General features: G+C 44.1%; 1 protein-coding gene across 4 annotated transcripts in view; it reads left to right on the top strand.

Annotated features, from left to right (window-relative positions):
- SMG6 (SMG6 nonsense mediated mRNA decay factor) overlaps positions 1–26,021 on the top strand; it is a 246,031-nt gene that overhangs the window by 112,137 nt on the left and 107,873 nt on the right. For all 4 annotated transcript variants that reach the window (XM_045984066.1, XM_045984065.1, XM_045984067.1 and 1 more), the window contains one exon: positions 11,282–11,483. In XM_045984066.1, coding sequence (XP_045840022.1) covers positions 11,282–11,483 — 202 coding nt within the window. The remainder of the gene's footprint in view (positions 1–11,281; positions 11,484–26,021) is intronic.

Below are 26,021 nucleotides of genomic sequence, written 5' to 3'. Positions count from 1 at the left end.
TGTGCTATCTGTCACAGCATTTGAGGTGTGGGGTGTGTTGGTCTGGGGAATATGTGTGTCTGCCTGGGTGTGTTTACGTAGATCTGTTTGTATGTTTGTGTGACTTTTTTCTTTTAGTAAATTGTGGTAAAATATATATGTAACAAAATTTGTCATCTTAACCATTTTTCAGTATACGATTCGGTGGCATATATTTACATAGTTGTGTAACCATGTCTGGCTATTTTTTTTTTTTTTTTTAGATTTATTTATTTGATAGAGAGAGTGTGAGAGGGAGAAGGGGCAGAGAGGGAGGAGACAAGCAGACTCCCTTCTGAGTGGGGAACCCAACTCGGAGCTCGATCCCAGGACCCTGAGTCAAAACAAGGAGTCAGACGCTCAACTGCCTGCGCCACCCAAGCCCATAGCATAGCTGTTCCTTACATCCGTACCTGTCTGTGGGTTCCATCTCTGCGTGTGCCTCTTTGTCTCTGGTTGTCTGTGTATGTCCGGGTGTCTATCTGTGTCTGAGTGTGAAGGTCTGTATGTATCTAAGGGTCTTCTGGTGTACCCGTACATGTCTGTCCATGTATATGTGTCCACATATTTCTGTGTGCTGTGTCTGTGTCTCTTTCTAGCCTTGGGTGTAGGCGTTTCTTTGAGGGATTCATGTGTCTCCATGAAGAGTCTGTTCCAGTGTGTCTGTCTATGTCTCTCTCTGATTCTGGGTGCATGTCAGTCCATGTGTGCTTTGGTCCTGTCCATGTCTCCATGTATGGGACTGTGTGTATATGTTCCTGAGTATCTGTGTCTAAGACTGCCTGTGTCCATGTCCATGTTTGTCTGTGACTGTGTCTCTGTGTGTCAGTCAATATCTGTGTGTTGGAAGGGGAATTTTTGTGGATGTGGGTCTCCCTGAATCTACCTGCCTCTGCCTGCCTCGTCTGGGTCTCCCTGCCGGCGTCACCTGTAGCCTGTCTCTGCCTGTCTTGGCGTATACCTGCCTGCCTGCCTCTATTTATCTGCCTCTCGTGTATTAGGGGTCAGTGAACTGTGGCCCAGGAGCTAAGAATGGTTCACATTTTTAAACAGCTGAGAAAAAAATCCAAAGAATAGTATTTCATGACTTGTGAAAATTATTAGGACAGTCAAATTTCAGCATCCATGAAGTCATATTGGAGTATTGGAGCACAGCCATGCTTATTTGTTTACACTTTGTCTGTGGCTGCTTTTGCACTACAGCAGTGGAGCTGAGTCGTTACAGTAGAGACGTTATGGTCTGCAAAGCCTAACATGTTTATGGTCTAGCCCTTTGCAGAAAGTTGGCTGACTCCTGGTCTCTGTGTGTCCCGTTCTTTTCTTGTGTTAGTATTACTGTGTGTTCATATTTGCACAATCGTTTCTTGATGTGTGTGCACATTGGTGCTGCCCATCTCTGGTCAGCTCTGTTGATGGTCCATCTCTCTCCCTCCCTCCACCTTCTCTTTCTTCCTGGCTCTGTCTCTCGCTTTCTCCTTTTCCTTTCTCTTTCTCTCGTGCCCCCCCACCCCCACCCTGTGCTCTGTTTTGCAGTGTCTGGCAGGTTCAGTGTACTCAGCTCCTTTAGGCTCTGTGCTGGGGGTGTGTGTGTGAGTGTGTGTGTGTGTGAGAGAGAGCGCGCGTGCGAGTATCCATGCCCAGCATTTCATCATTCTTCTTCATTGCTCTGCTCTGGGAGGGGGCACATACTGGAGGACAGAGTGTGGAGACCTAGGCTGCTGCGCGATGGTACTTCTCTGGGCTGGGGGCTGCCCATGTGAGTCTCTCCACTTATGGGTGACCTACAGAGGGAAGGCTGCAGGAGAGATTTCCAGCTAGTAGTTTCTTGACCTTTCTGTGTGGACTGTGTGCTTCTTTCTACCCTTTTCTTCCTCAAACTTCTTCCTTGTTCCTCATGCCAAGAACTCCCCTGGACTCTCCAGCGCTTTCTCTCCCCCTTCCCTCCCAGCCCTAGCTCAGTAACTGTGTGGCTGATGTTCACAGCACCCTCCCGTAAACCCTCCTAGGTTCCCAAATGCACCCCAGGCTGAAGCCTTAGGAGCCAGGGTTGAGCCGTCTGCTAGGCGGCTGGGGTCACACAAAGAAATGGAGTCATCTGCTGGCTAGAGGCAGCCGTTTCCCGGCAGTGTTCTCTAAAGAGTTAACCTGTACAGCCTCAGACATTTCAGGCTGTTAATCTATAATGCCGACTAGGCAATTTGCAGTTTTGGAAAGAAACTGACAAGGAAGGTCTCAGCTCTCCAAGTATTCGAAGCCACTGCTTCTGAGCCTGCACAGGGGTCACAGTGTGTTCCTCCCTTCCTCTCAAGGGGTGGGGAGGCAGACCATCTGTCCTTGGAGCTTGGGTTTTCCCTGGGTCACCTCACTTCGCAACCACAGGTCCCTTAGATATAGTCCACCCAACCCCTGTTTATCCATATCCTGGCCATCAGTCCTGTTAACTCTCTTCTGTGACCTGTCTCCCTTCATCCCTCCTCCCTCTCCCACTCCCTTTGGCTTTTGTTTGGCTGAGGAAATGGAAAGCTCACACAGGAAGTGCTGGGCCTCATTTGCTTGAGGTGCTGAGTCTGTTTTCTCTTTGGATGCTGTAGCAAATGGCCCGTTGCCGGCATATGCAAGCTGCTGCCCATCTTTGGGCAAGGGCTCAATCTGCAGCTGGGCACGTGGTCCAAGCTACAGCCATCCCCAGCTAGGCTTCCCCTCCAAGGCTACAGACAGGCAGAAGGGGTTGGGACACATGAACAAATTTGCTTTTTCTTTTCAGACTCTTCTTTGCAGTATATTGAATCTGATTGCCTAGTAAACAAGTTCCTGTATAGCTGTGGGCACCACTGATGAATCCAGTCTAGGCTAGAGCAGCCGGCGTGGTAGAGAATGAAGTCTCCTTTTGCACTTTCTCTGAAGTCGGGATCAGCAGCTGGTCGTTTCTGGAATGCAGGTTTAAGCATAAAGGAGGAGCTTTGCTGTCTTGGGGACTGACCACAAGACATGTTGGTTTGAGGGCTGGGGCCTCTGTTGGACAGAGCAAACCTGGCCTGACCACCACTGTGAGGGTAGTCCCACCTCACAGATGTCAGATCCAAGTGCTGGAAAAGTGGAATGAGAATTAACCTCCCTCACTTCCACTTTCTCATACAGCTGCTGAGTAAAGAACTATGGTTGAGAGATTAGCAGGGTGTAGTGGTTCTGTGGATTTCAAAGTGGCCTCTTATGCTCATTGATCTTTCATACTCTGGAGACTTTTCTTTTAAGGCCACTGGGAATAACACACTCCAGAGAGTTCTGTGGATTTCAGAATAGTAATCCCTGTGACACTCCCAAGGTCCTTGTGCTGATCTCCATTTTGGAGGGTTTAGGAATGCTCTCAAGAGAATAGGAAGGAAATGGCTTCTACTTAACATCTCTCCTTTGGAGGTTTTCACTGGTTTTTGCCAGCATTTGTTCTCTGCAAAGATGGATCCATCATTGATCCTAACGTAAGGTGATCAGATAGCTTCCCTCTCAATTTGCTTCTCCTCCAGAAACCCTCATTCCCAAATTGTCTCCCTGACACACTTGGACCCTTATTCATCTATCCCCCTTCATTCCCTCCCTTTCATTTCGTTACCTTCTTTCTTTGTACAGTTAGAAAATCATTCCAAAGGTTTCTTAGGGGAATTCCAGAGCTCAGCATTAGTCTCCTTGGTTCTCTCCTTTTTTGCCCATATTTCTCTTTCTAGTCCAATATACATTTCCTAGGCAGTAGCCACTTAGGCACGTGTGGCACACATAGGACGATGACGACAGGACATCACCAACACCGCACAGTGATAAGGGCAGGATTTCAGGGCTCTCGTGCCTTCCACACAGGGGCACTCATAGGTATGTGTGTTGTAGTCAGCAAGTAAGTAGATGGACTTTCCCATTTGTACTTGTAATAGGATGGCTTTATATCCCCGGAGATTTTGGTACAGGGGATTACAGCAGGGTGTGGAAAGTTGCCTTGGGCTGCTGTGAAAGACAGTGTAGAGTGCTTTGGTCTGTTTAAAACAGACCACAGTGTTTGGAGGGACCATCTACTTGTGGGGTTTGGGGGAGGAGGTGTGGGGAACACAGTTTATACACTAGGTCTCTTGTTAGGAGGGAGAGGTAGCTGCTCCCCACTTAACCATGTGAGCATGAAGTAAGCTGTGAATGTCAGGTGATGGAGAGGAGCAGAGCAACAGGCTTTCACGAGCCTAAGCATAATGACCCCTCACGTCCTAGGACCTTTGGCAAGCTAGGGCAGTGGGACAGCCTACCTCATTTCATAGTCTCTGGTGAAGCCAAATCTTCCCTCATCTTGATCTCTAGTTCTCAGTAAGTGAAAGAGTCAGGGGACTTTGAGAACATCCAAACCTAGCCCAGCTGTGGCAGTTGGTTTATTGCTTTCAGCTGGTACTTGAACCCAGGTCCTGGTCTTGGAGGCTTTCCCAGGTTTAATCCCCAGAGCTTTCTCTGCAGCTGTATGACACTGCGCTGACCCCGAATGAGGATAGGAAAATAGAACCAGTGCCAAGCCAGAGTCTCTTTTTCATTTGGAGTCTGGCTGTCTGCCCATGACCAGGGTTACATAATGGGAAACATAGCTGGGGCTCTGGAGAGCCCGCGTTTCACCAGGCTGCCCAGACCTTCGCATTCTGATGCTATATATCTTCCTAATTGTAGCTCGGATGCATTTATCACACTGTTGGATTGGAGTACTGTTAAAAAAAAAGAAGAAGAAGAAGAATTAAAAAAAAAACTCCAGAAATTCCTGGACTTGCTACTTTTCCATGGTTTGTCTTGTATAGTCTACAGAACATGCTGGAAAAGGCTTGTAGGGAGCTCTCTGAGTGCTGTCACATAGGGAGACTTAGGGATATGTAGGGAGTATGCAGTAAGCTGATTTCCTCAGGGAGCCTACATGTGTTGACCCTGTAGATGAGATAGAAATTCTTGAGTTAAAAAACAGCTAGTTCACTCTCACGGGGCAGCTCTGAAAATAAGAACTAATCCCAAGTCTAATCGGCACCCCTTCAAGGACGCTTAATACATCTTCCCAAAAGGGCATTTTAGGAGGTCACTAAGTAATAGTCCATCAGCACTTCCCTGAAGGAAGTGGTGGTGACTGTGGGAAGCCCCTTTGCTACCCTGGCTCCCCACCCAGTCTCCCTGGCTCCGTGTTGGGGCGTCAGCACTACAGCCTGGCACCAGGGGGTTCCTCTTCCTCCAAGTGCTGAGTGTGAGACACACGTGATCTCTCCCACGGCAGGAGCCTCTGTCCCCTCCCAACTCCTCTCACAGGACTTGTGAGAGGAAGGGGTGTTGGCCTAAGGCTCCAGTCTGACCCCAGCAGGGTACAGCAGCTGACCCCAGGGAGCGTACTTTCCAGCTCTGGGCTGAGGTTATTTGGGTCCAGTGTGCTAAACTAAGAAGACGTGTTGGAGTGGTTACAGCTAAAAGTTTAGAGAGGCAGGAACCGTGAGAATCCGCACCAGGGAGGCCGCCGAGGGCTCCACTCATGCCGTGGAGATGTTGAGGTCCCCTGGGGGCTGCTCTTTCCCAAACACACAGTGTTGATGGGTTTAACACACCATAGTGATGCAACAGAGGCCATACATGTTGAGCGTGGCTTGGGAAAACTGCAGTCACGTAAGGCACTGACCTAGATGGAGGCTGAGGGAGGCACAGTAGAGGTACTTGAGACATCCTGGAATGAGGTTACCGTGACCTGTTGTTGGCCAAAGGGGTTCCAGCTGCGCTACTTAGAACATGCAGAAGTTTATGTTCCTGGAGTAGTGCAGGGTGACTGGGCTTCAGAATTCGATTTGCCCTATTGGGTAGAATTAATTTAAGTTGGACACTTTCCCAAGGGCCCCAGTTGACTTGTTTGTATAAATCAGAAAGGCAGAATGGATTATCTTTTATCAACTCTTAGGTTCTTATATTTACCTAATAAACAGCTGTTATTCTTGGAGGATGATATCTTGCTGCCCATGTCTTAACTCCTAAAACAGTGATCTCTGACACCCGTGTCTCCTCTTTATATCATGGCATCATCTGGAAAATACACTACAGTTCCTTAATCTCTGAGAGAGCTGCAGAGATTCCTACCATCCTCATCTCTACCCTGTTCCAGAGCCCGTTGAAGTACTTGGCATTGTCACCAGACCAAATCCTCAGCCCACTGAAAACAGAGTTGGCGTGACATCTCAGCTTAACAAAGGGGCTTCCTAAGGGGTTCATTCAGGTCCTTTCTGCCTATTAGACGCTCACCACCTGCAGTTGAGTGTGAAGTCCTCAGGGCTGCAGTGGTCTTATGTTGGCCATGGAACCCCATGTTGGGAGTTGTAGGCTGGGGTATAATGGTCCTTAGGCAGACAAGTTTTTAAAAGAGCATACTGCATATCTTAAGAGTGTTTCTCTTGTTGTGGCCTTCTGTCTTTCCCCTTTGTGTGTATAGTCCACGGGCTTTCTCTTTTCCAGCTTCCTCATGTCTAGTTTCTGTGCCACCTTGGCTATATTTCCAGAACTCCTCATTCCAGGAACCGAAAGACCCAACTTGTTTCCCATCTGTACTACAACTCTGATCTTCCATAGCTCTGAAACACAATGCAGGGCTTCTTCTCACTCACCTCTTTCCGGGTTTGTTCTGCAGCTGTGGAGTTTGAATGTTAGTGTTTAAACAAGCTGGTATTACACAGGAAATGGCCACCTCCACAGGCCCCTGCAGGCTTGTAACATGGGGTCATTGTACTTGATATTAATCACCAGTCAGCCTGTTCCCCCGGTAAAAATATGAAGGGGTGTGTGAGGGCTCAGTCCTCCTTAGACTTGCCAGAAGGATGGCCTGAGACCTGGTTGGACCTTAGCACTCCACTCTCCGAACTCTCTACCTCCCTGGGCCCCACCCCGGATGGAGCCTTTAGAAAAGTTCCTACCTGATTTCTTCCCTATAAAGCTGGTAGATCTGCCTTTCGTTCTGAGTTCTAGAAAGGAGATCTGTTGTGGTATAACTTGCCTCACCTGTCTCACACCTTACTTAACCTTGTGGAGCATTTTGTGGGATAACACCTTGTGTGAGAAAACTCCAGAGTGCAGGAACACAGAAGCCTGTTAGTCTACCTGACACCAGGGCTTCTCAGTTCCTTGGACTGAAGCTTCTTTTCCAGGGGTATATGCAGAAATAACCCAGCCTGAAGGGTTAATCTGATTCCCCAAGTCAATATCCCCCAAACAACCAGCCAAGAGTGTGTGTTGGTTCATTTCTGTGAAATGTGTTTCCCCAGTCACCTGGGCTGGCCTGGGCTGCATTGTATCGGCCAGCAGCTGCACTGCACTCAAACTGACAGCTACATTAAACCTTGGAATTCTGAGGCAATAAAAAGTAAATTAACTCTTATTTTTTTCCTTCCTGGTGGAGTGAGTGAATGCATGTCTGTAGGGAAGTGAGTAAGCCTTGGTCCTGAGTACATACCTCTAACTAGCCACTGCTGGTCTGTCCCAAGCTAGGATCTGGTGTTCAGATTCCAGCCAGGGGTCTACTTTCCTGGTGTGTGGTGTTTCTGTGGGGTTGGGCCACTGGGTCACCCAGCAACTGCTGATCCTTGCTCACTAATCACATTACAGCTGCTTGAGAGGTTCCCTTGCCACCATTCTGAGAGCCGTAAACGGACTTGCTGGACGCAGTTTCATATTCTCTGGCTGCTTTGTGTCTGCTTGGTAAAGAATGCATCCTAACTGTAGTGGATTTTGTGGGTTCTGAGATCTTCCCCAAAATATGACTTGGGACCAGAATAAGCCAAAGGCACTCGCCCAGGCTCCTAGCACTGTTTAGAACCAAAGGTTGTATGAGATTGTCTGAAAAACCTTTTGGAGAGTCATTTTCCAAGTGTTTCTAGAAGATTGGAAAAAAACTTGTAGCCGCCAGAATTTGACTTTGGGCTCCTTGGCCCAGGCCAACTTCGAACCCTCAGAACCCAAGGGCTGCTGAGGGTTGAAGTTTGGGAGGCACTCCTATCTGGGATAAGGAGCTAGAGCAGGAAAAAGCTAAGCTTTTCCCCCCTTTCATGCAGATAGGAAACCCTGTGTTCACCCACAGAGCTGACCTCTCAGCCCAGAGGCCTGGTTGGGGGTAAGCTGAGGTGATGATGCCCAGGTACCAGGAATTACCTCATAGTTAGCTTTTGAGGTTAGGCATCTCACCTAGGTTTTTTGGTTTTGTGTGTGTGTGTGTTTTAAGTAAATGTATTTATTTGAAAGAGCATGCGAGGGTGGCGGGGGGCAGAGGAAGAGAATCTCCAGCAGACTGCCCGCTGAATGCAGAGCTGATGTGGGGCTTGATCTCATGACCCTGAGATCATGACCTGAGCCAAAATCCAAGAGTCGGATGCTTAACCGACTGAGCCACCCAGGTGCCCCTCACCTAGTTGAAGTACCTCTTCCTTTTAGTACTAGTTTCCTGACACTCCTCTTCCCTTCCCTCTGTGGAGAGTCACGGTACGGTGCCTGGGTGCCTAATTAGTGTGTTTGTGTCCATGGTGCTCACTGGGAGAGGAGGTAATTGATGAAGTGATCTTCGGCAGTCGCACTAAGACACCAGAAGAAAGTAGCTACTTGGAATCAGAGTTCAATCACAAGACCAGTCTGAATGGATCAGGGTAGAAGTGACCTTTCACTGAAGCATTTTGTGTATTCCCTTGGTTCTGGTTAGTCTAGCATGGCCCTCAGGCCCCTTTATATTCCTCATCTGGGAACTCGGGACACTTCCTATGTCTTTTGGCACTAGCTGCTATCTTACAAACCAACCCTGAGGTAGGAACTCTCATCCGCTTCATTTTTGCAGTGAGTCTTAAGATTTTGGCACAAGGTGGGTGGTAATGGGCAAAAGGCAGCTGTGGGCAGGGGTCCCTAGTGGTGGCCAGCAGTCTCTGGGAGGAGTCAGTTTTGGTTTATCTGAGCCTTAGGGGACAGGGGAGCATGGTAATGAGAACCACATGATACCACATATTTCTTCGTCTTGGATCCAAGATGGTAGGGGTGGGAGGATGAGAGAGGGATGTGGGGCCTCCCACTGTGGCAGCCGTGGGTAATTTTCTGCTGCCTCTCCCTGACTGGGGATACTGCTGCCCACACCTCCCTACCCCCCACTATGTCCTGAAGTGATCAGGTCCTTGACCTGCACAGCACCAACCAAGGCCTCTAAGCCAAGAATTCAGCTGGGAGACTTTTCACCTTCTTCCTTCTCACTGTCGTCTTTCCTGTTTATTTTCCAAATTGCTGCTCTGCAGCCGAGCAGTGTCTGTTGGCCAGAGCTCACCAGCGCTGTGGGATTGGACTCAGGCAGTGGGCTCAAGTGGCCAGCAGGGCACTGGGGGAGGAAGTGGGGAGCTGGAAGAGCCTCCCTGTGCGTCTCCCATGGGCAGCGCTAACCTCGGAGGCGGCCCTGAGCAGCCCTATCACATCCGGTGCTTGTCTCTGCAGCCGGGACCGGAGGATAAACTATCAGAGCTGTGGGGCAGTGCATCATTCCTCTTATTATTTTCTTCTCTGCAGATGGGGTCGTGGAAAGTTCAGTTCCTTTTAACCCTCGAAGTTCTGTTTATTCTACAGCTGGTAGCCTGAATGCCGCGTTTCCCATTACATCACAAAGGGGCTCAGGCAGATCTCTGCACAGAAACGTGTTGCAACTGTTTATTTTTTTCCATATTTAAACATTTCTGACAGCCAAACTCAGCTGAGCCAAAAGATGGAGCTTTGTGAATGAGTCTGGTTGTTGGTGTCTGTGCAGGGAGAAGGCTTTAGAAAACTCTCATCCCTCCGGTGATTCTTCCCAAACATGTTCTTTTTCCTGGGCAAAGCCTGTGAAGCAAGTTACTTCTGCAGTACACGTGTGTTGATTATGTGCTGTTGTGTGATTAATGGGGCTGTGTTCCGCCTGGTTCCCAGGACACTCTTGAAAACAAGATGTTTCATTTCATTGCCTTTTCCTAGTGTAGTGATTACAGTAAATAAACCAGTGCAGGCTCCTTCCACCTGGAGTCAGTCAGGGAGTCCCCACACCCCTACTCCACTTTCTCTCCCAGCATCACCTTCAGTGGCATGTCCCTTGAATGCCTTTTTTTCTGCCATCTCCCAAAGGCTCCTAGACTGCAGGAGAAACAAATTGCTTAAGGCTGAGGCCCCTCCCTAGCAGATTTGGCTCATACGCAGTAACTCCTCTGGGAAGATTCCAGGATGTAGCTCATTCGTAGCTCTCTTTACCTCTTGCCACTCCACCTCTTGACCCTATTGTAAAGCTTTATTTATGTATTTATTTATTTATTGGTAATTCTCCTGCGCAACTCACTCCTTTTGAAGTACAACTTAGCATCAGTAGGTACAAAAACTGGGACAGTCCCAAGGAAGGCAGAGTGGTTGGTCACCCTGTATCTAACCTTCTACAAATGAGAGAAAGGAGAGGGAGTGGGCTGGCCAAGACAGCACTGGGACTGATTCATCTGCTGAGATGCATGGGAAGCTTTAGTGTCCTGGGATGATCTTGGCAGGTCAAGAATGAGGTTTTTTTATTGGGTGGGTGGGTGGGGTAGGAGGGGATGTTTAATTCCAGTACAATTAACATACAGTATTATATTAGTTTCAGGTGTACAGTATAGTGTTTCAACAGTTCTGTACCCTACTTGGTACTCATCAGAACAGATGCACTCTTAATCCCATTCACCTATTTGTATTTGTTTGTTTTCCTGCTTATATGTAGGAGAAGATTTCTAAAGCATCATAAGGGGGAAAAAAATCCCACGTGACTCTCTTCATGGTGTGACTGGCCCCTCTGGCTGCGTGGGAGGAGGGGAGATTGGCGCTCTGTTGCTATCTTGTGGCATATACTTGGCTGGACAGAAGTGGGGGAATTCTGGGAGCTGCCTCAGGCACTGGGTGTCTAGAATGTTTGAGTAAGTGTCTCAGGCACACTGTCTGGAAAGGTGACAGGACCTGCATTAGGCAACTGATTCTCTAAATTCCTTTTCCTCTCTGGTTAGGATTTTAAAAACTCCCCCTAATCAATTTCAACTTTGCCTAGATGGACACTAGCCCACCAGATTGCTGCCATGGATGCAATTTTGTACCCTAGCTTTTTGGGTAAGAGTTTCTGGAAGTTGCCAGCCATAGGCAACATTTGCCACCAGTACCTCCCTTCTCACAAGTGCTTAAAATACTTTAACTGGTCCATCTTTAGAGCTGTTCTTTCTGCCCTTATTTCTCACAGGGTTGCTATGGATGTGTGGTCGATGCTGGCTGATTTCTGTAACATACTGACTGCGGTGAATCAGTCTGAGGTGCCACTGTACAAGGACCCGGACGATGACCTCACCCTTCTTATCCTGGAAGAGGATCGGCTTCTCTCCGGCTTTGTCCCCTTGCTAGCTGCCCCTCAGGACCCCTGCTACGTGGAGAAAACCTCGGATAAGGTCAGCCCCAGGCCAAACATCCCTCCCCATTCACCCCTCCTCTTAATTCTCCAGACTTTTTTATTCTTGGGAAGTTTTCTGTGCAAACGGAACATGATTAAGTCATTGAGAAGGGTGTTAAGGGAAAATATCGACCTTTTAGCCGCTGACATCCAGCTCTGTGTCCTGAAAAAAAAAAAAAGCCCTCTCGACTTCCTTTGGTGTGTGTGTGTGTGCTCGCTGGCATGTTGTATATACGATCATTTCCTCACTTGTTTAAATAGTGCAGCTTGTGTTGGCAGTGCTCTCACTCAGCTCCAAATGGTTTGCATCATGCTTAAAGCACCCTCCTTCCTCCCCCCTCTCCTCCTTCCCCCCAGCCACAAAACTCTGCGCTAGGAAAACAGCCAGGGCTTTTTCCCTTCTCTAAGGAGGGGAGTGATAAATAGGTGACTAGAGAGAAGCAGACACCATGTGTTAACTTACAAAAAAAGCTTTTAGGAATATGAAGCATTCCCCGCTGCCTGGTTTCTATTTTTCTTCCTCTAAGGACTGTGTTTTAACCTGAACTTTTTTCTGGTCTGTTTATAGAAAACAAAGCTCGTTGCCTGTTGTCCCGGTGGGGACTGTGGACCTCTTAGTCTCTGCTTAACAGTTGGGTCTTTGGCCAGGTGTGGAGGGTAGAGCAGGCTGCTCCGCTTCGTCTTCCCATGTAGCAGTTGCTTGGGTGGGGAAGGGGCACCCACACACCCTGGAAACAAAATCTCCTGTGTTGAGCTGGGGAACCCTGTGTCTGACCTCTCTGCAGAGTTGTTAACATCATATCCCCTGGGGAGGCCTTTGGGGAAGAGGCCACAAATGGCTTCTTGAGTGGAAGCCTTTTGGCCTACATGAAGTATATATAGAGAGACATAGGTGCATGGCTTTTTTTTTTTTTTAAAGGTTTATTTATATGGGGGCGCCTGGGTGGCTCAGTGGGTTAAGGCCTCTGCCTTCAGCTCAGGTCATGATCCCAGGGTCCTGGGATCGAGCCCCGCATCGGGCTCTCTGCTCCACAGGGAGCCCGCTTCCTCCTCTCTCTCTCTCTGCCTGCCTCTCTGCCTGGTGTGATTTCTCTGTGTCAAAAAAAAAAAAAAAAGATTTATTTATATGTTTTAGGGGGAGAGAGAGAGCATGTGCTAGTGGTGGGGAAGGGGCAGAGACAGAGGGAGAGGGAGAGAGAATCCTCAAGCGGACTACCACTGAGCACAGAGCCCAGTACAGGGCTTGATCCCAGGACTCTGAGATCATGACCAGAACCGAAATCAAGAGCCAACTGTCTAACCAACTGAGACATCCAGGCACCCCAGGTAGATGTTTTTAAAAAAATACCAAATAGTAAAAACTAAATCCCAGCCATAAACTGCAAATATTAAAGAGATTATATTGAATAAAAAATAGTGCTATATTGAAGATTTAAAATGTTTAAACTTGTTCTTAGTAGCAATGAGTTATATGTTCATTATAGACAAGTAAAAAAAAAGAAAGAAAAATTTATCCACAGTCCTTTTACCTAGTGGTAACATCACTGTGATTTTTGCTAATCATAATCATATTTAACTACTAGCATACACACTTTTTTTTTTAAGATTTATTTATTTATTTATTTGATGGACAGAGATCACAAGTAGGCAGAGAGGCAGGCAGAGAGAGAGTGGGGGAGGCAGGCTCCCTGCCGAGCAGAAAGCCCGATTCGGGGCTCGATCCCAGGACCCTGAGATCATGACCTGAGCTGAAGGCAGAGGCTTAAACCACTGAGCCATCCAGGCGCCCATACACTTTTTTTTAATATAAAACTAAGAATTGTTATACAGACTATAATCTGATTTTTTTCACCTAATCTTTTTTTTTTGTGTATTCTTATATGGAATCACTTTTTAAAAAGATATTTATTTATTATTTGTTTATTTATTTTAGAGGGAGAGATAGAGGAGAACAAGTGGGTGGGGCAGAGGGAGAGGAAGATAGAATCTCAAGGAGATTCTGTGTCAAGCGTGGAGCCCAACATGGAGCTCGATCTGTGGACTCCAAGGTCTTGACCTGAACCACAATCAAGAGTCGGATGCTTAACCAACTGAGCACCCTATGTGGAATCATTTTTGATTATCACTTTGTATTCTTCTGTATGCCAAGATTTCTTTAACTAGTCTTTGCTTCATTGAGCCAAGGGACTATTCTCAATTTTTGTACTGCTGTAAACAGTGACATGATCCTTGTAGCATAATTTTTGCATATTCCCCTTGGTTAAACCTATTGACATATAAAAAACCTCTTCCTCTTTGGATGTGTTTAATGACTAATATTTTAGGAATGTCAGACTCTCTCTCTCCTAAGAGGAATACTCATTTTATGCTTTTCCAATGAAAAGTTGGGAGTGAAATCCTGCTCTTCTAGTGTCAGAAGGGGATAATAATGGGGAATTGTAGTATGTGAGGCTGAGGATAACTAACACCATGTTTATATGTTGTGGGAGAAGGTCAGTTAGAAGAGAAACTGGGTAAGCATGGCTTGGGCCAGGAGATCTTAGTACTCTTCTTCTGTGATCACAAGGTGAGTTTGACTCTGGAGGGTACTTCTGGGAATCAGCTACTGGCTTAGCTGCCTTTTGGTGCAGAACAAGGAAGGAGGCCTAACCAGCTTCAGACTTGCTGACCCCTAACTCTTCATCAGTGTTCCCAGTGGTAGTGTCAGTATGATAGGTGTATGTGATACAGCATATGGTACAATGCAGCATATGACGAGTGTATGATGTGGCCAGAGAAGAACACAGAGCCAGCAGCCCATGCTCTCAGCCTGTAGTAGTGGTTCACAGGCTGCCCCAGGGCAGTTGCAGCTCGTGGCAGCTCGAGACTAAGGTAGGTCTCTGCCTCAAGGACTATGAAATAACATCTGAGACATAACGTCTCCAGATCTATACTCTCCCATAAACCTGGTCTGTCTGTCTTCCCATCTTGGTAAATAACAGCTTTGACTTTGGGTAGCTTATATCAAAATTCTTGGGGTTATTCTTGGCTACTCTCTTTTTCTCACACCTCCATATCTAACTTATCAGCTGTTCATGTCTTCTTTACCTTCAAAATAAATGCAGATAAACTCTTTCTTACCACCCCACCCTAGATCAGCTCATTGCAATGCCTTCTGACTGGTTTCTCTAGTTCCTCCTTCCTCCTACTCCCCAGTCTTTTTTCAGCACAAGTGGAATGATCTTTTTAAAACATCGATAAGATCATGTCACTTCTTTGTTCAAAACTTTCTGATAGCTGCTTCTCTCACTTGGAGCAAAAGCCAGAGTTTTGGTGTTTTGTTTTGTTTTGTTAAGATTTTTATTTATTTGAGAGAGAGAAGGCATGAGAAGGGGGAGAGTCGGAGGGAGAAGCAGACTCCCTGTTGAGTAGGGAGCCCATTGCAGGACTCGATCCTGGGACTCCAGGATCGTGACCTGAGCCGAAGGCAGTTGCTCAACTAACTGAACCCAGGCACCCCAAAAGCCAGAGTTTTAACAACATCCTGTAGCGCTCTCAGTGATATGACACCACCTCTACTCGCCCTTAACTCTGATGTCAGCTCCTACTGCTCTCCTCCTACCTGATATGCTCTAGTCACATTGGCGTCCTTGCTATTCTTCACACAAGCCAAGCACTCATGTCTAAGGGTCTTTGCACTTGCTTTCCTCTTAACTTAGAACACTGTGTCCCCAGAGAGCTGTGTAGCTCTCTCACTCCCTTCTAAATATCATCATCTTGTTAGAACGGTCTTCCCTAGCTACTCTGTATAACATGTTTCTTTCCTTTTCTTTTTATTCTACTTTATTCTCCATTGTAGAGGAAAATAACATTCTATATCTAGCATGTACTGGTCCCAGGATTAGGTACTTCTATATAGTATCTCATTAAGTTCTCCCAATAAGCCTGCCAAGTAGGTATTAGTACCTTTGTGTTGTTTGTTCTGTTGTGAAGGTGGTGGTGGTTTTTGAAAGAGGTGACTGAGGTTCAAGAGAAAAGTGAAAAAATGTTGATAAACTCGTGTGGGTCATCTGCAGAGCTGACCTAGAATCTTTAGGTCAGCTATGGAGGGAATCTTTAGGGACTTCAGCCTTCTCGAAATCTGAAAGAGATCAATATTTTCTCCAGCTCTTAAGTGTTCAGTACCAAGAAATGTAACATATATCAAGGACTTGTCAGTAGCAGCAACATGTGCAATTTCAGTGTTGTCCAGATTGGTCCCATGTTTGGTCCCACCTTGATGCGCATTCAACAGGTATTTACTGAGCATGTATGTATTACACTATTTTACACACAGAACAAGAGAGATCTAGACTTGCAAGGCAAACATCCTAGTTTGGGAAGCAGTTGGTGGCATGTACAAACGTGAGAAGCAACATAAGTTCAAATTAACTTAACCTGTAATTAAGGAGGAACTCTTGAAATTTTGTTGAGCTGGTAGTATTCCAAAAAAGGCATTGCTTAAGGAGCATTGATTTGGCATTAATGTATCATTGTATTTCCTAAGCATGTTCTGTGGAGCTCTAGTTTTATAGGTTCTTAATTGTTAGATGAAAGAAAAAGACTTTCATGATCATACAAGTTATGGTAAAGTAATATTAAGCAGGGATGCCTGGGTGGCTCAGTCAGCTAGGCATCCAACTCTTGATTTCGGCTCAGGTCATGATCTCAGGGTTGTGAGATTGAGCTCCAAGTCCTCGAACTCCCTGCTCAGTGGGGAGTCTGCTTCTCACTCTTCCCCTCTCCTTCTGCCCCTCCCCCCACTTATGCTGTCTCTCTCTCTTTCTTTCTCTCTCTCTCTCTAAAAACAATAATTTTTAAAAACAACATTAAACAGGATTTGAACTCATTCACATTTAGAGGGCATTTGAAATTGAGAACCAGGCAGATCCACACTCAGGCCCTAAATAGGGCCCTGAAGTAAAGACATTGGATCCCAAAGATTACAGGTGGGGAGTTCTTAAAGTATGTCCATATTCAAATGGAGATGCAAGAAACCCAGCTGAAAGAATTCTGGAGTGACAGTGATGACTGTGGATCAATCAAGTTCTTTTTAAAAGGGCTGTTTTGAAGATTGATTCTAACTTTGGAGGAACTATGGTGATGAGCAGGGACTGGCAGTGGGAGGAATCACATGTAAAAACTCCTTAAATAAAAATTTATTGGCTTAAAAAAAAAAACAAACCCAACATTAAACAGAACCCAATACTGTAAGACTTATTGGAGCTTTAACATAATGTACTGTGAGAATAGACTTCTCAGTCTTTCCCAAACTTGATTCACCTGTGATCTTTTTTTATTTAACATCTTGCAGGACTAGTATTTAGCTTAAAAAAAAGGTAAGGGGCGCCTGGGTGGCTCGGTGGGTTGAGCCACTGCCTTCGGCTCGGGTCATGATCTCAGGGTCCTGGGATCGGGTCCCACATCGGTCTCTCTGCTCAGCGGCGAGCCTGCTTCTCTCTCTCTCTCTGCCTGCCTCTCTGTCTGCTTGTGATCTCTCTCTGTCAAATAAATAAATAAAATTTAAAAACAAACAAACCAACCAACCTGGGTGTGGGATGAGCAAGAGGTAAGAAAACAGGTTGCTATTGGATCATCCAGAAGAAAAATCAGATGAGGATAAAAGCAGAGTGGAGCTGGTTACATTCTGAGACAGACATCACAGATGTTGAAACAGAGCCAGCCAGGGCAAAGAAAGTGACCTTAGGTTCATTGTGTGACTGCTGGACATCAAAATTCAGAAGGGTAAGTAATTTACTTACCCAAGGTCATGTAGCTAGTAAGGAAGTGTAGGCTTAGAACCCTTCCTTTTCTGTAGTACTTTAAAACCTCATGTTCTGGGACTCCTGGCTGGTTCAGTCTGTATAGCATGGATTCATTCTTTCTTTCCTTCCTTCCAGAGAGGGAAGCGGGGAGTGGCAGAGGGAGAGGGAGAAAGAGAATCTCAAGCAGGCTCCCCGCTGAACATGGAGCCTGAGGGATCAGCACAGGGATCGAACTCGTGACCCTGAGATCATGACCTGAGCCAAAATCAAGAGTTGGACGCTTAACCAACTGAGCCATCCAGGCACCCAAGCATGAAGCTCTTGATCTCAAGTTCATAAGTTCGAGCCCAGTGAGGTTTACTTAAGAAAAACTAAAAAAAAAATTTTTTTTTAAATCCTCCTGTTCTAATGATTTGATGTCTAGGATTTCATTCAAAATAATTTATGGATAGAATCATGAATGAAAAAAAGACCAAATATTGATCATTATTACAGCTGAATAATGGGTGGATTGATTTCATTATAGTGTTCTACTTTTGTGTATGTATGAAATTTTCTCTAATAACTTGTGGTTAAAAACAGTAATATATAGCCATCCTGAAAGGAAGCAAAACAAATAAAATTCTATGTCTTTCTGCCACATTATGTGCATAAGTGATTGAAAAAGTAATCGAACTGTAATAATAATGAAGTTAAGCTCTTGCAGGCACTAATCGCCTTCCAGGCACTGCGCCAGACTCTTTACATGCATTTTCTCATTGAAACCCAAACAACCCTATCCGCAGATAGGAGAAATGATGAAAAGGAAACTGTTTTAGGAGAAAGATGTTCAGTTCATGTTGTGCTTTAGTCAGTGTTAAAAAAAAAAAACAAAAAAAACTTAATTGTCTTCTTCGAAATCTATGTATGTGACTGGCGATACTAACCAAGGATCTATATATAGTCTTTCCTTAGGCTCTAAAGAAATTTCCTGAAGCTCTAGTATTTAATGGTACTAATGCATTTATGCATGCAGAGGTGTAAGCAGTGCTTATTCTAGCATCCCCATAGTAGTTTTATTTGTCTTCCTCCCCATATTGTCTGACCAAGAACTAAGTGAAGAACTTTTCAGTAAGCTAATGCTGGGGCCATTCTTTGGGTTGATTGGGGGAATAAATTATTATGAGTCACATTATAAGTCGGTGCTTTGAGTCTCATATCACATCCCATTCATTCTTACAGTCATTTTTGCTTTCTTTCTGGATGTACGGTCCTAGGAAACTTCGTCATTCTTAAATATGTTTTTGAGGTTAAAGATGGGGCTTAAATTGTCCAAGTTTTGGAACTCCTGGCTTGTCTGCTTATTTATTTGTTAAATGACATTTTTGGATTGTTGTTTGTTGTATACATAATTACCCCAAAATGTTTTAAATGGAAAATATAGAAAAGCACAAAAAATAAAAATCACCTGCAAACTACCACCTAAAATTAATCAGTGTTAATAGCATAGTTTAAGTCCTTCCAGTCTTCCCCATGCTTAAATGTGTATACTTATTCTTTTCTTTTCATAAAATTAGACTGTCGAGTGTATGCTTTGTTCTTGTTTTATGTCTTTTATATATTTATATATACTATACATATATTTTTAAAGATTTTTAAAATTTATTTGACAGAGATCACAAGTAGACAGAGAGGCAGGCAGAGAGAGAGGAGGGGAAGCAGGCTCCCTGCTGAGCAGAGAGCCTGATGCGGGGCTTGATCCCAGGACCCTGGGTTCATGACCTGAGCCGAAGGCAGAGGCTTTAACCCACTGAGCCACCTAGGTGCCCCGAGATATATGTATTATATATACATATATATACTTATACACGTGCATACATACATGTGTATGTGTATGTGTGTGTATATACATGCATGTAGTTTTGGGCAATATATTGCCTTTTGTTTGGTGGTCTAGAAAATATTCAAGTGCTACCAGTGACTAATTTCTTAAAAACATACTTGGTCCTCTATTCTCAAAGTATCAACATCAAGAATAGAAAAAAAGCCAGAACTATTGAATCATATATTTAAGATATGGAAATTGGGGCTGCTTACAAATATGTATTTTCTTTTTCACACAATTCCATGTTGTTTCTAAATTTACAATAGTTATTTAGAATTATTTTTATATTAAGTGTTTTCAGTGTTCACCACCAGGTCTTTTACTCTATGGCTCCCCCCCCCCCCTTTTTTTTTTCAAGATTTTTATTTGTCAGAGAGAGTGCCCAAGCGGGGCAGCCACAGGCAGAGAGAGAAGCAGCCTCCCTGCTGAGCAAGGAGCCCGTTGCAGAACTCAATCCCAGGACACTCTGAAACCATGGCCTGAAGCAAAGGCAGTTGCTTAACCGACTAAGCCACCCAGGTGTCCCGGCTTTCCCATTTTTATTATGTCCTTTCACTCATCTGCTATTCAGTAGTAATATACATACTTACGCAAAAGAATCAAATAATTCACAAAAATACATACAGTCAAAAACTACCCGCCAGGAGTAACTGCTGCTAACAATTTGATATTTACCTTTTTAGACTACTTATATACTGACTAAAACATATTTATACATGTATATACCTAAATGATCAAAATGATAGTGTGGTGTGCATTCTTTTCCTTACTTTGCTCTTTTTATTGAGTGATCCGTTAAGGACATTCTTCATGACTACTTTTGAACACTTGCATTTTGGAATAGTTTTTATTTTGCCCTTGCATATGAATGGCAGCTTAGCTTAAGTCAGCTTTTTTTCCCCTTTAAAACTATAAGTATTGGGCGCCTGGGTGGCTCAGTGGGTTAAAGCCTCTGCCTTCGGCTCAGGTCATGATCCCAGGGTCCTGGGATCGAGCCCCACATCGGGCTCTCTGCTCTGCAGGGAGCCTGTTTCCTCCTCTCTCTCTGCCTGCCTCTCTGCCTACTTTTGATCTCTGTCTGTCAAATAAATAAATAAAATCTTAAAAAAAAAAAACTATAAGTATTATCCCATTGCATTAATGGTTAGGAAAAATTGGAGAAAAGTCTGACTTTTCTTCCTTTGAAGTCAAACTCTTTCTTTGGTCCAAAGGGGGTAACTTACAACCTTTTATAATCTTGAATTTCAAATTGTACGAGGATTTGTTTAGATGTTGGGCTTTGTACTTTAATTTTTTATGGATACCTAATGAGCTCTTTTTAATAAGCAGATCCACTTCTATGTTTGGACCAGAAAAGTTTTCATGTCCTTGATTGCTAATGTTCTGTTTGTTCTTTTCTTCACTGTCTTCTACATCTCTTTTTCTGTCGTCATTTTCATCTCTTTTTGCTTTGCCTCTGCATAGTCGGAGAGCTTCGCAAGTTTATATTCTCTGGAATTGATTGAGATTTTTAGAATGCTGATTCTGCTTTTTACTCCTTCTAATTCAGTTTTTAAGTCTGCTAATGTATTATATGTTTACTTATATTACTTCCCTGTTTTATCCTGGAATCTTTATATTTTTGCCCACCTTTTATTCAAGTCTGTTTATTCTATCTTTGTCATTTTTCTTTTATCATACTTCACAGAGTCTGATTTTAAAAATTCAGTTTTAAGAATATCTTCTTCATTTGACATTCCCCACACTCCCTGCAAATATGCTTTGTTTCTCTATCTTTTTGTGTGCTGTGTTCTCCCCTTTTAATGTTGCAGACCCTTTTCATAAGCCCCAACTTGGATTTCTATAATCTGATTCTGGCCAGTTACATTTCTTTGAACAAAGAAAGGTTTCCTCAGGTCTGATAATCTGCTTCAAAATAGGTTATGTAGATTCTCATGGGATTTCTCCTTTGTCTACAAATACTGTTTAAAATCTTGTCAAGTCTATAGCTGGTTGTTATAAGTTTTATAAGTCTTACCAAGTCACAACCCTGAAGGGAGTGGGGAGGAGACCAGGTGGTATGCAATCTTATTAAATGAATTGATTTTCTACATTTGCTACTCTGTATATAGTGGAGCTGCTACACCAGAGCTGGTTTCCTGTGTCTGATCTCTATTTCACATAAATGATACGGCAATTTCCGACCTCCTCACTGGAGCTGTGTCCATGTCTAGAGGAAATTCTACTCTCTGGACACTCTATTTATTTAAAGATTTATTTATTTGTTTTGGGAGAAAGAGATAGCAAGAGGAGGGCCCAAGGAAGAGGGAGAGAGAATCCCCAGCAGACTCTGCACTGAGCTCAGAACCTGAAACAGCGCTCTGTCTTACAACCCTGAGATCATGACCTGAGCTGAAACCAAGAGTCGGACACTTAACCAGCTCTGCCACATAGGCACCCCTGGCCTATTTAGTATGGTAGTTTACCCCTGAAATGCTGATTGTGAGTGTTACTGATTTGTAGCTGTGAAAAAGCTTCCAAGTGGTGTTCTGCATCTACCCTACATCCTCACACTTCACAGTAGACAGAATAATGGCCCATTGAAGATGGTCCACATCTTAATTCCTGAGACCTGTTGAATGTTACCTTACAAGGCAAAGGTGCCTTTGCAGATGTGATTAAGTAAGGATCTTGAGATGGGAAGATGATCCTACATTGCCCACGTGTGATTAATGTAATCACAAGGGTCCTTATAAGAAGGCAGGAATGTCAAGAGTCAGAAAAAGATGTGATGATGGAACTAAAGGTCCCAGTGAGAGAGATTTGGAGATAGTATGCTGCTGGCCTTAAGGGGAGGGACCATGAGTCAAAGAATGCAGGTGGCCTCTAGATGCTAAAAAAGACAAGGTGGCTCAGTGGGTTAGGGCCTCTGCCTTCAGCTCAGGTCGTGATCCCAGGGTCCTGGGATGGGGCTCTGCATCGGGCTGTCTTCTTGGCGGGGAGTCTGCTTCCTCCTCTCTCTCTGCCTGCCTCTCTGCCTACTCTGTCAAATAAATTAATAAAATCTTGAAAAAAAAAAAAAGACAAGGAAGCACCAAGAACTCCCAAGAACACCAAGGGTCCGAAAACACTGTCAACACCTTGTTAACTGACAAAACTGACAACACCCTGTGAACACCTTGATTTTAGAATTTCTGACCTTTAGAAGTGTAAAGTAATAAATTGTATCGTTTTAAGCCATTAAATTTGTAGTAATTTTGTTACAGCACCAATAGGTGACTAATACACCCTTCCAAACTGGAGAATTTTGCAGACTTTTCATTGTCTACTTCTCTTGGTGCTTTTTCTTTCTTTTTTTTTTTTTTTAAGATTTTATTTATTTATTTGACAGAGAGAAATCACAAGTAGGCAGAGAGAGAGGAGGAAGCAGGCTCCCCACGGAGCAGAGGGCCCGATGCAGGGCTCCATCCCAGGACCCTGAGATCATGACCCGAGCCGAAGGCAGCGGCTTAATCCACTGAGCCACCCAGGCGCCCCACTTTTTCTTTTTTTTAACCTTTTAAATTACAAAATGTACATATGGAAATGCATTAAACAAAAAGACTTGGCACAAAATGAGGAACTTGACCAAGCAGGTCAAGAAATAGAACAACACAGGGATGGTAATTACCAGTTCTATTCAGTTTATGTAGGAGGTCCTAGCCAGTACAGTAAGATAAGAAAAAGAAATAAAGTATTAAAAATATGATTGGGGGGCACCTGGGTGGCTCATTTGGTTAGGCATCTGCCCTCATCTCAAGTCATGATTCCATGGTTCTGTGATCGAGTTCAGCATTGGGCTTCCTGCTCAGTGGGGAGTCTGCTTGTTCCTCTTCCTCTGCCCCTCCTCTGGCTTGTGCTCACACATGCGCTCTCTCTCTCTCTCAAATAAACTCTTACTTTATTTTATTTTTTTTAATATTTTATTCATTTATTTGACAGGCAGAGATCACAAGTAGGCAAAGAGGCAGGCAGAGAGAGAGGTGGAAGCAGGATCCCTGCTGAGCAGAGAGCCCGATGTGGGGCTTAATCCCAGGACCCTGGAATCATGACCTGAGCTGAAGGCAGAGGCTTTAACTCACTGAGCCATCCAGGTGCCCCTAAACTCTTACTTTATTTTATTTATTTATTTTTTAAGATTTTATTTATTTATTTGACAGACAGAGATCACAAGTAGGCAGAGAGGCAGGCAGAGAGAGAGGAGGAAGCAGGCTCCCCGCAGAGCAGAGAGCCCGATGTGGGGCTCGATCCCAGGACCCTGGTATCATGACCTGAGCCGAAGGCAGAGGCTTTAATCTGCTGAGTGACTCAGGCGCCCCTAAACTCTTATTTTAAAAAAGATGTTTTGGTAATACATTATATGTTAATAAAAGTAATTGAAAAAAAGATTTGGAAGGGGGAAAAATCAAGCCTAATGTGTCTTTGTTGGCAAATAATGTGATACATACTTTGGAAAATCTTAAAAAAAACAAGGATAAATTAATAGGATAAGTCAGTTTAACAGAGTTGCTTCATATAAAGTCAGTATACAAAAATCAGTTCCTTATCTCCATACTAACATTGTAACCAAATAAGATTTTTTTTAAGTTGACTTTTTAAAAAAATAAAATGTAAGTGGATTTCTTAGGAGTGCAAGCTGTTAATTGGCTCTTAGTGATCTGCTTCCATCTCTCCTCTGTCCATCTGGTAGTAATTCTTTATGATTTATGGCGGATGGATGGCATTTTCCTGTTTAAGAGCTATTGACGGCTGCCCTTCAGGTACTATTCTCATACCACAACCATGGCAGTGAACACAGTAGACAGTGGGCAGATCCCAGGGCATAGGAGTATATTCTGTGTATCCAGTTTGGTCACTTCATTTGGGATATTGGAAGTAGAATTATTTAATTCAGAGGTCTGTGCTTTTTTTTTTTTTTTTTTAAGATTTTATTTATTTATTTGAGAGTGAGAGAGAGCATGGGAAGAGAGAGGTCAGTGAGAGAAGCAGACTCCCGGATGAGCCAGGGAGTCTGACGCGGGACTTGATCCTGGCAGTCCAGGATCATGACCTGAGCCGAAGGCAGCCGCCCAACCAACTGAGCCACCCAGGTGCCCAGGTCTGTGCTTTTTAAGGAGCTTTTTTGTTTGTTTGTTTGTATTTTACAAAAATAACCTTTCTGGGGTGCCTGAATGGCTCAGTTGCTTAAGGGTCTGCCTTCTGCCTTCAGTTAGCTTAGGTCATGATCCCAGGGTGCTAGGATCCAGCCCCGTGTTGGGGCTCCTTGCTTGATGGGGAGCCTGCTCCTCCCTCTCCCTCTGCTACTTCCCCTACTTGTGCTCCCTCACTCTTTCTCTGTCAAGTGGATAAATAAAATCCTAAAAACAAAAACAAAAACAAACAAAAAAACCTTTCTTTGTATTATAAAATAGATGCTCATTTTAGAAATACTAGGAAAATCAAGATTTATCAGTAAGGAGAAAAAAGTTTCTGTGATCCTTCTTTCCTGGTTGGGTAGATGGATAGATAGACATGTGTGAATTTTTTTTGCCTTTTTTTTTTTTAAGATTTTATTTATTTATTTGAAAGAGAGAAATCACAAGTAAGCAGAGAGGCAAGCAGAGAGAGAGAGGAGGAAGCAGGCTCCCTGCCATGCAGAGAGCCCAATGTGGGACTCGATCCCAGGACCCTGAGATCATGACCTGAACCGAAGGCAGAGGCTTAACCCACTGAGCCACCCAGGTGCCCCTTTTTTTTTGCTTTTTGATAGAAATAGAATCAAATCATATATACTGTTTTGTAATCTACTTTGTTCACTTGGCAGTAAATATAAGCTGCATATATTTCCATGTTCACCTAACATGAATTTTAGTGGCTGCATTATATTCATTTGTGTGGACATACCATAATATTTGCAGAGTCCTCAACTATTAGGCATTTTAGGAAGTTACTGACTTTTCATTTATTTAAATGAAATAAATCGGGCAGAAATCTTTACATATATCTTTTGTTAGTTGATTTTTGAATTGCAATTACTAGGTCAAAGAGTATATGTATATTATTAAGAGTTGGTTTTTTTTTTTTAAGATTTTCTTTATTTATTTGACAGACAGAGATCACAAGTAGGCAGAGAGGCAGGCAGAGAGAGAGGGAAGCAGGCTCCCCACTGAGCAGAGAGCCCGATGTGGGGCTCAGTCCCATGACCCCGGCTTCACGACCTGAGCCAAAGGCAGAGGCTTTAACCCACTGAGCCACCCAGGTGCCCCTGTTTTTAAGACTTTCGATAGGTAGTGCCAAATTGCCCTCCTAATAAAGCATATAAGCCATTTAAACTACAGAGTATAAGAGTATGTGTTTTCTAGCATCCTTACCGATACGGAATGGTTTAATTTTTCCTAACTTTTCCAGAGATGGGCAAAAAGCAATACTTCATTGTTTTGATTTTCATTTTTGATTACCAGTAGGGTTGATTTGATTACTAAAACTTCTGTACTTATTGGCATTATCATTTCTTATAAACTGCCTGTGTTCTTTGCCCATTTTACTATTAGAATGCTCACCCATTTTTTTTCTTAATTTATGATGGCTGTTTTTTTAATTTTGAGAGAGAATGAGTGCATGAGTAGGGGGAGGGGCAGAGGGAAAGGGAGAAAGAATTTCAAGCAGACTCCCCACTGAGCATGGAGCCTGATGCAGGATTTGTTCCAAGAACCATGAGATCATGACCTGAGCCAAAATCAGGAGTCAGATGCTTAACTCATTGAACCACCCAGGTGCCCCTGTGATGGCTGTTTATGAATATCTTTTGAACTTTCTTTTTCTTCTTTTTTTTTTTTAAGATTTTATTTATTCATTTGACAGAGAGAGAGAGATCACAAGTAGGCAGAGAGAC

This window comes from Meles meles, chromosome 18 (genome assembly GCF_922984935.1).
Source record: "Meles meles chromosome 18, mMelMel3.1 paternal haplotype, whole genome shotgun sequence".
Classification (NCBI taxonomy): Eukaryota; Metazoa; Chordata; class Mammalia; order Carnivora; family Mustelidae; genus Meles; species Meles meles.
Note: the sequence above shows the minus strand (reverse complement) of the source record. Positions and strands in the feature narration are given on the sequence as shown.